The sequence below is a fragment of the Thalassophryne amazonica genome, chromosome 13 (genome assembly GCF_902500255.1).
Source record: "Thalassophryne amazonica chromosome 13, fThaAma1.1, whole genome shotgun sequence".
Lineage (NCBI taxonomy): Eukaryota > Metazoa > Chordata > Actinopteri > Batrachoidiformes > Batrachoididae > Thalassophryne > Thalassophryne amazonica.
Genome location: NC_047115.1, coordinates 5,936,671 through 5,949,604, shown reverse-complemented (window position 1 = coordinate 5,949,604; position 12,934 = coordinate 5,936,671). Strand labels below are relative to the sequence as shown.

General features: G+C 47.9%; 1 protein-coding gene across 1 annotated transcript in view; it reads right to left on the bottom strand.

Annotated features, from left to right (window-relative positions):
- LOC117523805 (high affinity choline transporter 1-like) overlaps positions 1-12,934 on the bottom strand; it is a 132,730-nt gene that overhangs the window by 40,639 nt on the left and 79,157 nt on the right. The window contains 3 exon segments of the mRNA XM_034185416.1: positions 4,323-4,471; positions 6,827-6,982; positions 10,782-10,932. Coding sequence (XP_034041307.1) covers positions 4,323-4,471; positions 6,827-6,982; positions 10,782-10,932 — 456 coding nt within the window.

Sequence of the window (12,934 nt, the reverse complement as noted above, 5' to 3'; positions counted from 1 at the left end):
AAACACAATCCCCGGATCGATTGGCCGTCCGGGGTAGTGTTGCAGTGGAGCGAGACCTGCCATCGGGTATGCTTAAGTTCCTCGGTTCCTCCCGGTTCCCAGGCTAAGGAGGAGGTCAGAGTCCCGCCCAATCTAGGGACGGTGCCGGTGGAGTACCATGACCTTGTGGATGTGTTCAGTAAGGATCTGGCGCTCACCCTTCCCCCCCACCGTCCGTATGATTGTGCCATTGATTTGGTTCCAGGCGTTGAGTTCCCGTCCAGGAGGCTGTACAACCTCTCACGACCTGAGCGCGAATCAATGGAGACCTACATCCGGGACTCTTTAGCTGCCGGGTTGATCTGGAATTCCACTTCCCCGATGGGTGCAGGTTTCTTTTTTGTGGGGAAAAAGGATGGCGGACTACGTCCATGCATTGATTACAGGGGGCTGAACGAAATCACGGTTCGCAACCGATACCCATTGCCCTTGTTGGATTCAGTGTTCACGCCCCTGCATGGAGCCCAAATGTTCACCAAGCTCGATCTCAGGAATGCGTATCACCTGGTTCGGATCCGGAAGGGAGACGAGTGGAAGACGGCATTTAACACCCCGTTAGGTCACTTTGAGTACCTGGTCATGCCGTTCGGTCTTACAAACGCCCCCGCGACGTTCCAAGCATTGGTTAATGATGTCTTGCGGGATTTCCTGCACCGATTCGTCTTCTATATCTGGACGACATACTCATCTTTTCTCCGGATCCTGAGACCCATGTCCGGCATGTACGTCAGGTCCTGCAGCGGTTATTAGAGAACCGGCTGTTTGTGAAGGGCGAGAAGTGCGAGTTTCACCGCACTTCTTTGTCCTTCCTGGGGTTTATCATCTCCCCTAACTCTGTCGCTCCTGATCCGGCCAAGGTCGCGGCGGTGAGAGACTGTCCCCAACCCACCAGCCGTAGGAAGCTGCAACAGTTCCTCGGCTTTGCTAATTTTACAGGAGGTTCATTAAGGGCTACAGTCAGGTAGTTAGCCCCCTGACAGCCCTGACCTCACCAAAAGTCCCCTTCACCTGGTCGGATCGTTGCGATGCCGCGTTCAAGGAGTTGAAACGGCGTTTCTCGTCTGCACCCGTTCTGGTGCAGCACGATCCTAGCCGCCAGTTAGTGGTTGAAGTGGACGCCTCGGACTCAGGGATAGGAGCTGTGCTTTCCCAGAGCGGGAAGACCGATAAGGTCCTTCACCCGTGTGCCTATTTTTCCCGCAGGTTGACCCCGGCCGAACGGAACTATGACGTCGGCAATCGAGAACTCCTTGCGGTGAAAGAGGCTCTTGAAGAGTGGAGACATCTGTTGGAGGGAACGTCCGTGCCATTCACGGTTTTCACTGACCACCGGAACCTGGAGTATATCAGGACCGCCAAGCGGCTGAACCCCAGGCAAGCCCGCTGGTCACTGTTCTTCGGCCGTTTTGACTTCCGGATCACCTACCGTCCCGGGACCAAAAACCAGAGATCGGATGCCTTGTCCCGGGTACACGAAGAAGAAGTCAAAGCGGAGTTGTCGGATCCACCGGAACCCATCATCCCGGAGTCCACTATCGTGGCCACCCTTACCTGGGACGTAGAGAGAACCGTCCGGGAGGCCCTGGCACGAAGCCCGGACCCCGGAACTGGGCGAAGAACAGACTCTACGTCCCACCAGAAGCTAGGGCTGCAGTCCTGGACTTCTGTCACGGCTCTAAGCTCTCCTGTCATCCAGGGGTGCGAAGAACCGTGGCAGTTGTCCGGCAGTGCTTCTGGTGGGCGTCCCTAGAGGCCGACGTCCGGGATTATATCCAGGCCTGCACCACCTGCGCCAGGAGCAAGGCTGATCATCGCAGGGCTTCGGGACTGCTCCAGCCGCTGCCCGTGCCCCATCGCCCCTGGTCCCACATCGGCCTGAATTTTGTCACGGGCCTCCCGCCGTCCCAGGGCAACACCAACATCCTCACGATAGTGGACCGATTCTCCAAGACGGCCCACTTCGTGGCCCTCCCGAAGCTCCCGACGGCCCGGGAGACAGCGGACCTCCTGGTCCACCACGTCGTCCGGCTGCATGGGATCCCGACAGACATCGTCTCCGATCGCGGTCCCCAGTTCTCCTCGCAAGTCTGGAGGAGCTTCTGCTGGGAACTGGGGGCCACGGTGAGTCTCTCATCCGGGTATCATCCCCAGACCAACGGGCAAGCAGAACGGGCCAATCAGGAGGTGGAGCAGGCCCTGCGTTGCGTGACAGCCGCGCACCCGGCGGCCTGGAGTACCCATCTGGCCTGGATCGAGTATGCCCATAACAGCCAGGTGTCGTCAGCCACCGGCCTCTCCCCTTTCGAGGTGTGTCTGGGGTACCAACCTCCTTTGTTTCCGGTGGTTGAGGGAGAGGTCGGTGTGCCCTCGGTCCAGGCCCACCTACGGAAGTGCCGTCGGGTGTGGCGTGCCGCCCGTTCTGCCTTGCTGAGGGCCCGGATGAGGACGAAGGCCCATGCAGACCGTCGGCGGACCCCGGCCCCTACGTACCGGCCAGGGCAGGCAGTGTGGTTGTCTACTAAGGACATACCCCTTCAAGTGGACTCCCCTAAACTGCAGGACCGGTATATCGGTCCGTTCAAGATCATCAAGGTCATCAGTCCAGCCGCAGTGAGGTTTCAGCTTCCGGCCTCACTGCGGATCCCTCCCGTTTTCCACGTGTCCCGGATCAAGCCCCATCACACCTCACCCCTTTGTACTCCCGGTCCGGCACCACCTCCTGCCCGGATCATCGATGGCGAGCCGGCTTGGACTGTGCGCCGGCTCTTAGATGTCCGTAGGATGGGCCGGGGCTTCCAGTATTTGGTGGACTGGGAGGGGTACGGACCTGAAGAACGCTCCTGGGTGAAGAAGAGCTTCATCCTGGACCCGGCCCTCCTGGCCGATTTCTACCGCCGCCACCCGGACAAGCCCGGTCGGGCGCCAGGAGGCGCCCGTTGAGGGGTGGGTCCTGTTGTGTGGGCCGCCAGAAGAGGAGGTACTGCTGGCCCACCACCAGAGGGCGCCCTGTCTGGAGTGCGGGCTCCAGGCACCAGAGGGCGCAGCCGCCTCACAGGAGCAGCCAGGGTGACAGCTGTCACGCATCACCTGCAACAGCTGTTACCAATCATCTGATCGGCAGGGGTATATCAGCAGGACGACGTCTCCACCTCTTTGCCGAGATATCGTTCTACCTGGAAGGTAACGTACCTCAGCTGACTGGTTGACAGTGCTATTTTTGTGACTTTGTGCGTTGTAGTGTGGACTACTTTTCCAACGAGAGGTGGAGGTAGTTTTTCCTGCCGTACGGATTCCTGGGTGCAAACGCGCCCTCCTTTAATTGCTTTTTGTTCCTCGCCAGCAGTACCAGGTCCGACACGCGGAGGCAGTGGCCACCTGGGAGTTCGGGACTTGGCGGCTCCAGTATTCCCGGGGTCTGGTGGCGGAGGAAATCGTGTGGTTCCGGTTCTGCTTTGGACAGGCGTCTCCTATCTTCGAGCCTGCCCACACGACACCTTTGTGAATTGACACCTGTCTATTGTTGTAATCTGTTGTATTTGTTGTGCACATTCACAACAGTAAAGTGTTGTTATTTGACCTACTCCATTGTCCGTTCATTTGCTCCCCCTGTTGTGGGTCCGTGTACCTACACTTTCCCAACAGTACTACTATTATTCTGAACACTACTGTATTTGTAAAATAAAATAACTTACCAGTGTCAGCTGGATGTCTTCTATTTTTAGATAAATCTTTTAAATAAATCAAGATCATAAAAATAAAATCCCTCAATCCCAGAAACTCCACACTCCACAACTGGTGCATTGAAAAAATACATGCGTTGATTAAAAACAAAACAAACAAACAAAAAACTATGTTATTTTCAAAATGATTTTCTTTGTGTTTTTTTCTTTTTTCAAGTTGTGGTAAGGCTGTTGTTGAATGTAAATGTTTATTGGCATGTTTCAATGACAATTCTACAGTGACAGACACGGCAACAACTTGTAGGGCGAGAGCCACCCTGACGTCGCAGGACAGTGTGATATTCTCCAGCCTCAAGGAGAAGCTGTGAGTGACGGATCCTCTTGAGGGAAGATGGAAACCCCAAGTATGACGTTGTTGTGGGAAGTCTCTGTTACATTCTGTTGCATATTTATTAATAGACATATGATGACATGCTGATCTGGATGTGCTGACATGTCCATGGACACCAGAGGGTGTCAGGTATGCTAAATAATTTTAAAAATATAGAATCTGGGGCCTGACCAAAATTAAGCTGTTACAACAGTAAAAATTTAATGACTCACCAAGCTGATGAATATGAGGATGAGCTGTATGACGTCTGTGTAGGCCACAGAGTACAGACCTCCCAGCAGGGTGTAAATTATGACCACAGCAGCAGAGATCCAGATGCTCACTGGGATGGTCAAATCCAGAATCACACTCATGGTGAGACCTGTCAGTCACACACAAACATACACAAGCAACACAAAGTGGTGAAGACTCCCACGGCATCAGTCCTTAGGGTCCTTAGTGCGACTGCTGGAGAGCAGTTGGAGGTGCAAATTAGCAACCAAACACACAAACTAGTGATAGTGTCACAGTTGGTATTTCACTGAAGTGGCCACTCGCAGCTCAAATAATGACGTTTGCCCACAAAGTGTTCAGCTCTTATTATCCTGCTCTTATCCATGTGAATAGACTATGGAAATTCCTCCACTCTACCAAAAATTGGCAAAACAATAATAATAAAATAAAACTAAATTAATAAATAATAATAATAATAATAATAATAAAGCCTACAGTGCACTCACAGACTTGCAGAATGCACCCCCGGATCTCCTGTCCTATCTTCCATGTCCAGTATATAAGCCAGGCTTATATGATCCATGACATCCAAGCACAGTGATCGTTTGGGTGCTGGATCAAACTTTTCTCCATGACACAGTGAATTCCAGCAGCACTTCAGGGGTGTGCATACTTTAATTTGATTTGGTCTATTCTGCAATAACATTTTTAGTCCCTTCAGCTGTTCCCTTGTATTTTTCACTCAGATTGTCCCACAGCAGATCTGAGGTGGATCTGCACATTGACTTGGTACAGACATGTCCTCCATCCTCCTAGGTTTTTGGTTGTGATGGACAGATGTCACATTTCCATGGCATTTATCAAAAAGATTTTCCCGGTTTAAAGACCCATGTGAACGCTGTTGGAGCTGGATATGAGGAGTGTGTCATTTAATAAAAATGTGTCATATTTCCTCAGTGATCGTGCATAATCCTCACAAGGAGGACATCAAAGAACTCAAATGCACCTCCTTAGAGAGAGAGAGAAGGAGAGAGGGAGAGAGAGAGATGGGATGGGAGACAGAGCAAGCACTGCAGACATATAAAACAAGATTAAAAGCTCCATAGTGCTGTGCTCCACTCGTGAATACAGAATTGTGTGCCTCAAAAAAAAAAAAAAAGAAAAGAAAGAAACATTAAATACATAAGTCCAGAAGAAGTCCTGACATTTCCGACCAGGCTGGCAGCAGCTTGGCCACTGCCAGAATTGGCTCGTCCTTTCTGATCATCTCGGCTATTGTGGTGTGCTCTCCCACAACTCATGCATGTTGCCAAAACCCCCCCCCCCCCCCCCCCCCCCCCCCCCCCCCCCCCCCCCCCCCCCCCCATCAATTATTTTCTGAATCTCTCACATTAGGAGTTACAGCGAGTACATTCAAAGAGTCACACGACACCAGCGACGGCTCTGGAAGAAAACTGGGAGGAGCCCTGTTGCCTCACCAACATTGAAATATTCAAAATCCAGGCATAACACTGGCGATGGCCTGTGAATGAAGCGAGGCAAGAGCGCCACTCAGCAAACAATGCGCAATATCAAGCGTTTTCCCTTGCAATTGCCATTCACAGGCTGTCACAGCACAGTGAGATAGAACCCTTAATGTCATCTGAGGCTGTTCTACAGATGAAATAGTTATCAGCACCGCAGGCGTGTAGCCAAGATGTCTCTGTCATGACCTCATGCTTCCATAATATGTGTCTATATCATGGCAATCCCTTGGTGGTAACAAAGATTGTCTCTTGATTGATTCTGGAGTGGAATTTCTATGTCCAGGGTAGCTCAAGAGATGCCGCTGCAGAGAAACCATGAGAGACAGACAGTATGAATAAAAAAAATCAAATCAAAAAGATGCACAACCCTGAAATGCTGCTCCGCATCACAGTGCCTGGAACCCGGCCAGTGGAAGATCGTATTCTAGTCATTCCTTAGAAATGAGAAGGGGATCTGTATTGACCCCACCTTCAATGCTGGAGGAGAGTGGATCGAGCAGGGATGATAATAATAGCAATAAGCAGCAGGCTGTTGCTCTGCTGGAGATAGTTTTACTAGTTGATTTGTGTGCAGCCAGTAAACAAAACATGAACTCTTTCCTTCCCTTTTTTTCCTCATTCATGGAACTATGCTAGGCTTTTTTATTATAATTTTATTTTATTCTGTTGCAATTCACAGGTCTTTGACTTCCGTGGCTACACTCGGGAGTATTTCCACAGCCTCATTTCACATAATGGCAGCATTGTAGCACCCAGTAGCCATCTTGAGCACTTTGTTCACAAACTTGACATCATTTCTGTGTGATTCCAAGTAAAAATTGTCACTACTTCATGTATTTTGTTGCAATTTTGTGTTTCATTCTAGATATTACCCAAACCACTAAGCCACCATGCTGCCCTGTTTGGCTCAGATTACAGATCACATTACTCAATATCTTTTGAAGTCTAAGCAAACCTTTGTACTGTGCATACTTCACCTAAACCAGAAAGTGTTGATGGAATCCAGAGAAGATCAATGAGAATTGACATCAGGCTCTGAATGATTACGACGACTTTTCCATACTTGACGTGGAATGGGTCGAGCATCGTCACATATTTTCTTTGTCTCATAACTTTGGCAAACAGAAGGCCACCTTGACAACCAAGACAAGAAAATTGTGGTTTGTTTTCAATGATGTATACTCGGGGTGTCACAAATACACAAGAGCATTCTCACAGACTCAATGCAAAACCAGTAATGCATAACCCAAGGGAGGCGATTAGCCTGACAATGAATTAAAATATATATCCTGGCAGCAAGTGGCCAGTCACATGATTCAGAATCCACATGGCTCCTTCTGTGGAAGGAACTTATGTCCAACCCATCTTGACCAAGCATGTACAGTTCTAACTCTCACTGGGGCACAAAAAGTGACAAGCAGGCTAAAGATGGTTTGTTCAGCACCTCATACTGCTGCAGCAGAGGGCCCATTTTCTCAGATGACACCTCACACCCAACAAATCACAAAGTTTTCTAAATCTTTGATGACTTTGAACTATGAAACGAGTGGTTGTAAAATTTATTTCAATGTTTAAGTACTCCCCTCTGGGAACCATCACCCTATCCTAGTGAAGAGATTTATGTGCTCTTATGAACCTGAGAGCTGTGTTGTCTGGAACCTTCGTAGTCCTGGAACGGTCGCCCATGGCAAATTGGTCTCAGGCGAGAAGCCAGACTAAGAATGGTTCACAATGACTATGAATAAATGAGGAAGAGGAAACGTGACCCATCCCAGATGAAGCTCGGGGCCCCCTTCTGGAGCTAGGCCTGGATAGAGGGCCCTCATCAAGTGATATTGTGATCATATCATCTGAATTAAGGCCGCATGTTCTAGACACTGAGGTGAAGTGAGGTGCAGGGCTGTCAACAGATCACCATCTGGTGGTGAGTTGGATCAGAAGGTGGGGGAGGACTTTGGATAGAGCTGGTAAGCCCAAACAGATAATGGAGGTGAACTGGGAATGTGTGGAGGAGCCCACTGCCTTGACAGATCTTCAACTCACACCTCCAGCGAAGCATTTCTGGTATCCCTGTGGAGGTTGGGAGCATTGAACCAGAATGGGAAATGTTCAGCCAGAATTGCTGAAGGGGTGTGGAGGGACTGTCTTGGATGAGACATCTCTTGAATATTGCGTTGAGGTCTGGGACAGTGCCTAAGGAGTGTCTGTGGTGGAGGTCCCCACATTTTAAAAGGCGGAGCACAGAGTGTGTGCCAATTACAGGGGCATCACACTACTCAGCCTCCCTGTTTAAAGTCTACTCCAGGTTCCTGGAAAGGAGGGTTTGGCTGATAGTCGAACATCAGATTGAAGAGGAAGAAGAGGAGTTCTGTCCTGGCTGGGGAACAACCGACCAGCTCTTCATTCTCACAGGGATCCTGGAGGGGGCCTGGGAGTATGCCCATCCAGTCTACATGTGTTTTGCGGACTTGGAGAAGGCACATGATCAGGTACCCCAGGAGTTACTGTGGGAGGTGCTGTGGGAGTTTGGACTAAGGGGGTCCTTTCTCAGGGCCATCCAATCTCTGCGCTCAAAAAGCGAAAGCTGTGTTTGGCATCTCTGCAATAAGTCAGACTTGTTTCCAGTGGGGTTTGACCTTCACCAGGGCTGCACCTTGTCACCAATTCTGTTTGTGATATTCATGGACAGGATGTTGAGGTGTAGTTGGGGGTAGGAGGGTCTTCAGTTTGGTTGGCTCAGGGTCATATTACTGATTTTTTAAGATGATGTGGTCCTGCTGGCTTCGTCGGCCTGTGACATCCAGCAGTAACTGGATCGGTTCACAGCCGAGTGTGAAGTGGATGGGATGAGGATTAGCACCTCTAATGCTGCGTTTACACATAACGACAGCACATCACGAATGCCACGAAGTATACATTCTTGGCTGTTGATCACGAATGTGATGATTCGAGGCAGAGGTGTCAAGTGTCCTCAGGAACTGTTGCAACCTGTTACCACGCGTTATGATTAATGGCACGTGTGGTTGGAGAATTATCAGGAACCATTACGCATGGTCAAGAATAATGTTCCACGCTGCTGTGCGCTATCGCGCGTACCAGTGCAGTGTTAAGTTCTGTCATGTTGTGAATGAGGTGAATTGTCTCCACACACACACCCATATTCATCCAACTGTCAGTTGCTGAACAATTCAGATTGCTCCAGTTTGCTCCTCAATCCACCCCAGAAGAACTTTATGACTGTATGCTTCGTTAGGCTCTGTGCCATGGAGTGGCGCAGAGAGGAGCGAGAGTCAGATGTGTGTCTCCACGTGGCTCTGGTCTTGCTCGTTTTCCCAAACATCAGGTGCATGCAGCAGGTGGAACACTTGCAGGAGTGCACTGAGGAGCATTGGAACGAAGCTTAGCCAACTGGGCATCACTGTCCTCCTTCAGCATACTTGTAGCAATGAAAGTGAATGCGGTGCAGCAAGGTTTAATTGGGCGCACGTCAGAGAAGAATGGTGTCACGCTCTATTAAGGGTCACGACTAATCAAGACGGATCAACACGCTCAGTTGCGACCTCCACGACATTAGACGAAATGAGGGTGGTGTGTGACATTCATAGATTTTTTTGACAGCCAAAAACATGCTCCACAAAAATCATGAATATCACGCACCAACACGCACTATTAAGAAACCTATTCAGATGTGTTAAGTCATGTTAAGAATGTCAGTAATGTGCTAAGAATGAAGCAAATATAACATTCGTAACATGTCTTGCCTATGTGTAAATGCACCTTAAAGCTGAGGCCATGGTTCTCAGCAGGAAGCTGATGGATTACCTACTCCAGGTAGGGAATGAGGTATTGGCCCTTGTGAAGGAGTTCTTTGTCTTCGCTGACCACTTTGACCACCTTGACCACCTCTCACACCAACTCCTCCTCTCAGATTTCACTCCATTGTTGTGCCTCACAAACCAGTGCTCTCTGAATTGGCTTATATATCTTCCCTCACATCATTGGCCACAAGTGTGATCAATTTTGAGTTGTTGTGTTCAACTGGTAACACCAGTGCTTTATAACTGTGTTTGACTTTTGCCACCTGTGCTCACCATTATGCAGCACAGGTGCATTACAATGAAAATGTGTTGGCAAGTTGTGTCTAAACAGGTGAAAAGTGCTTATGGTTTTGCCAAAAGAGTGACTGTGAATAAAAAAAGAGTGAATAAAAATCACTTTAACTGTCTTTTAAAACTTGTCTTGCTGCTAATCAACTCCAACCAAGTAGGGATTCTGTTCCAGGCTATGGCACCAGTATGTCCAAAGGATGTTACAGGATAAATAACGAGAGTGAAGCCCTGAGTGAGTATTGTGGCAGGGGGAATTCAGACAAAAGGAGGATGATAGATAGTTAGTGGCTCCACCATGTGAGGTTACAAAACCATGGCAAGTTTGCTTGATGAATAACTGGGACAATATGACACAGCAGATTGTCTAGCTAGACATCTGCAGAGGTAGTAACTAGGTAGTAGAGTTAGTAACTCTGGCTTCAGTTAGTAAAAGTCCTACCATGTCTTGTTTCTCACTGTGCACCTAAACCCAGGTGATTTCACTGATTAGCTCTTCTACATACCTGCCTCAAGAGTTGACCTAATTAGAAACAGCTGGTTAAATGGGGGATGGAACAAATATGTTTTAGGACTTTTACTCATTAAAGGCTGGATTACAGAAGTCTTGCCAGTTGTTAATTACTGAACAGGTAACCTTAACCATAACTGCAGCTATTTCCCCCTCTAGAAAAATTTAGCTGTCAGTTTTAAATTCATCTGTGATCCTGGCAAGAGTTATCAGTCATAACAGCACAGTGGAGTAACCTGTAAGAAGTAAATAAACCACACTGACATAAACTGCATTGAAATATGCCAATCCAAAGTCAGTTTAATCAACACTTACCTACAACTAATGTCATGCTGGTTGCCGCCACTGTCAACAGTCCCCCGATTAGTCCCATCGATGGGGTGTACACCATCTCTGAAGTGCCAACAATAAAGCCTCCTCCAACCCATGTAGCTGTAGAATGGATCAAAACAAGAAGAAACAAAAACTGTTTGAATACAAGGATAACATTTACTCCCATGCACCAAATTTAATTTCATCATGTTTGCTGAAAAGTCCAGTCATTTACTTGACTGGTCTTACACGAGTTTGGAAACAGATGAAAGTCACATGGTGTGAAATGAGGAGATTGTGCACAACACTAACAGCAACCACCAACTTGTCTAAAGTTGTCTGATTAGTCTGATGAAACAATATCCTCCTTTCAGCTTTCCTGCGTGTTTTCACACCTTCATGTGCTAGTCTCAGCAAGCCTGCATAGCATTCTCCTTAAGACACTTGGGCACATACTGCGGCATTTTGGGATTACCTTTCATTGCTATGCTGATGATACTCAGTTATACATACCGATACCTGCTAGTAATCTCATCCACATAAAATGTTTAGAAGATTACCTTACATCAGTGAGAGCTGGATGTCAAGTATCTTGAACTTGAACTTTGAACTTGATAAGACTGAAATGATGGTTCTTGGTCCACCGAGACATCGGCATCAATTTGACCAGTTAACGCTTAGCCTAGGTTTGTGTGTCATACATCATACTGACAAAGTGAGGAACCTTGGGGTAATTTTTGCTCCTACGTTGTCCGTTGACCTCCACAATAGAGATATTACAAGGACTGCTTTCTTCTACCTGTGAAATATAGCAAAAATTCCTCCCATCCTGCCTATGGCTGATGCTGAGACCGTGATTCTTGCATTTGTTTCTTCTAGATTGGACTACTGCAATGTTCTATTTTCTGGTTTGCCACAGTCCAGCATTAGGGGTCTCCAATTGGTTCAAAATGCTGCTGCCAGACGTATGACAGGAAACAGAAAGTTTGACCAAATTACACCCATTTCGGTGTCTCTTCACTGGCTTCCTGTCCCAGTGAGATCAGATTTTTTTTTTTTTTTTTTTTTTTGTGAAGCACCTTGAAGCGACACTGTTGTGAGTTGGCGCTATATAAAATTAATAAACTGAATTAAAACTGAGACACCATCACCTCCCCCTATATATGAAAATCCCTTGGCTCTGATGGGCAGAGGAGAGTGTAGCTCTTTGACAGCATCAAATGATGGTTTGTAGGATGAAATTTGCTCATATGAGTCGCTGCTCACTGAACGCTGCCTGGAATAATCATACAAACTGAACTGTGAACTTTTCCCGATAAGAACTTCTAGAAGAAACTAAACTGAATCATTCTGTCTAACTGCCTGCATATCTGGACCAGCTGTGATAGTTTATCACTGATTGACTGTGTGAACCGCTTCTGGAAGTGACTGGCTCAGCACTCACCATCTGTGTCTCTTTCCCAGCCTCGTCGACAGCTTGTGGCGGCCACCTGGCTCTGAACCCACACTCCAGAACCAAAGTTGCCGGCACTGCGGATCCCCTGGTCCCACTGCCGCGTGGGCCCGTCTCCACTCGGCTAGACTACGCCCCTGCATATAATTTTTCCTCTGTATATTAATCCATTGTAAATAAATTCATTTTCTAATGTCCATTTTCTGCTCCCTGCTTTTGGGTTCATCCTCCACACTCATCCGAACCGTAACAGGAGTTTCTGGCCACGTCCTTTGTTTGCACTGTGGGTCGCCACAGCAAATCCGAGGTTGAGCTGTATGTTGAATTGGCACAGGTTTACGTCAGAAGCCCTTTTTGACACAACTCCATATTACACGGAGAAATGTGGCAGGGGTGGGGTTTGAACCAGGAACTTTCCGCACTGACAAAATATAATAGCCTAGAGGCCAGAATTAAACACCAGAAATACCATGGTGTTGTGAACGGCAAAATTAGATATAGAAGATCATTTGCCACTTTATTAAGCATTGCTTCTGCAGAGTCTAAATGCCCATTGTAATGGTTTATGATGTTCATTATCAGCCAGACAATAAAGAAGTTGCTGTGAAATAACTTTTCAAGAATTTTTAAAAAAGTCTCAAATCCAAGATATCACTTGCAGCAGTCAAAGCACATATGAAGAAAACAGATTAAAGCCAGAGTG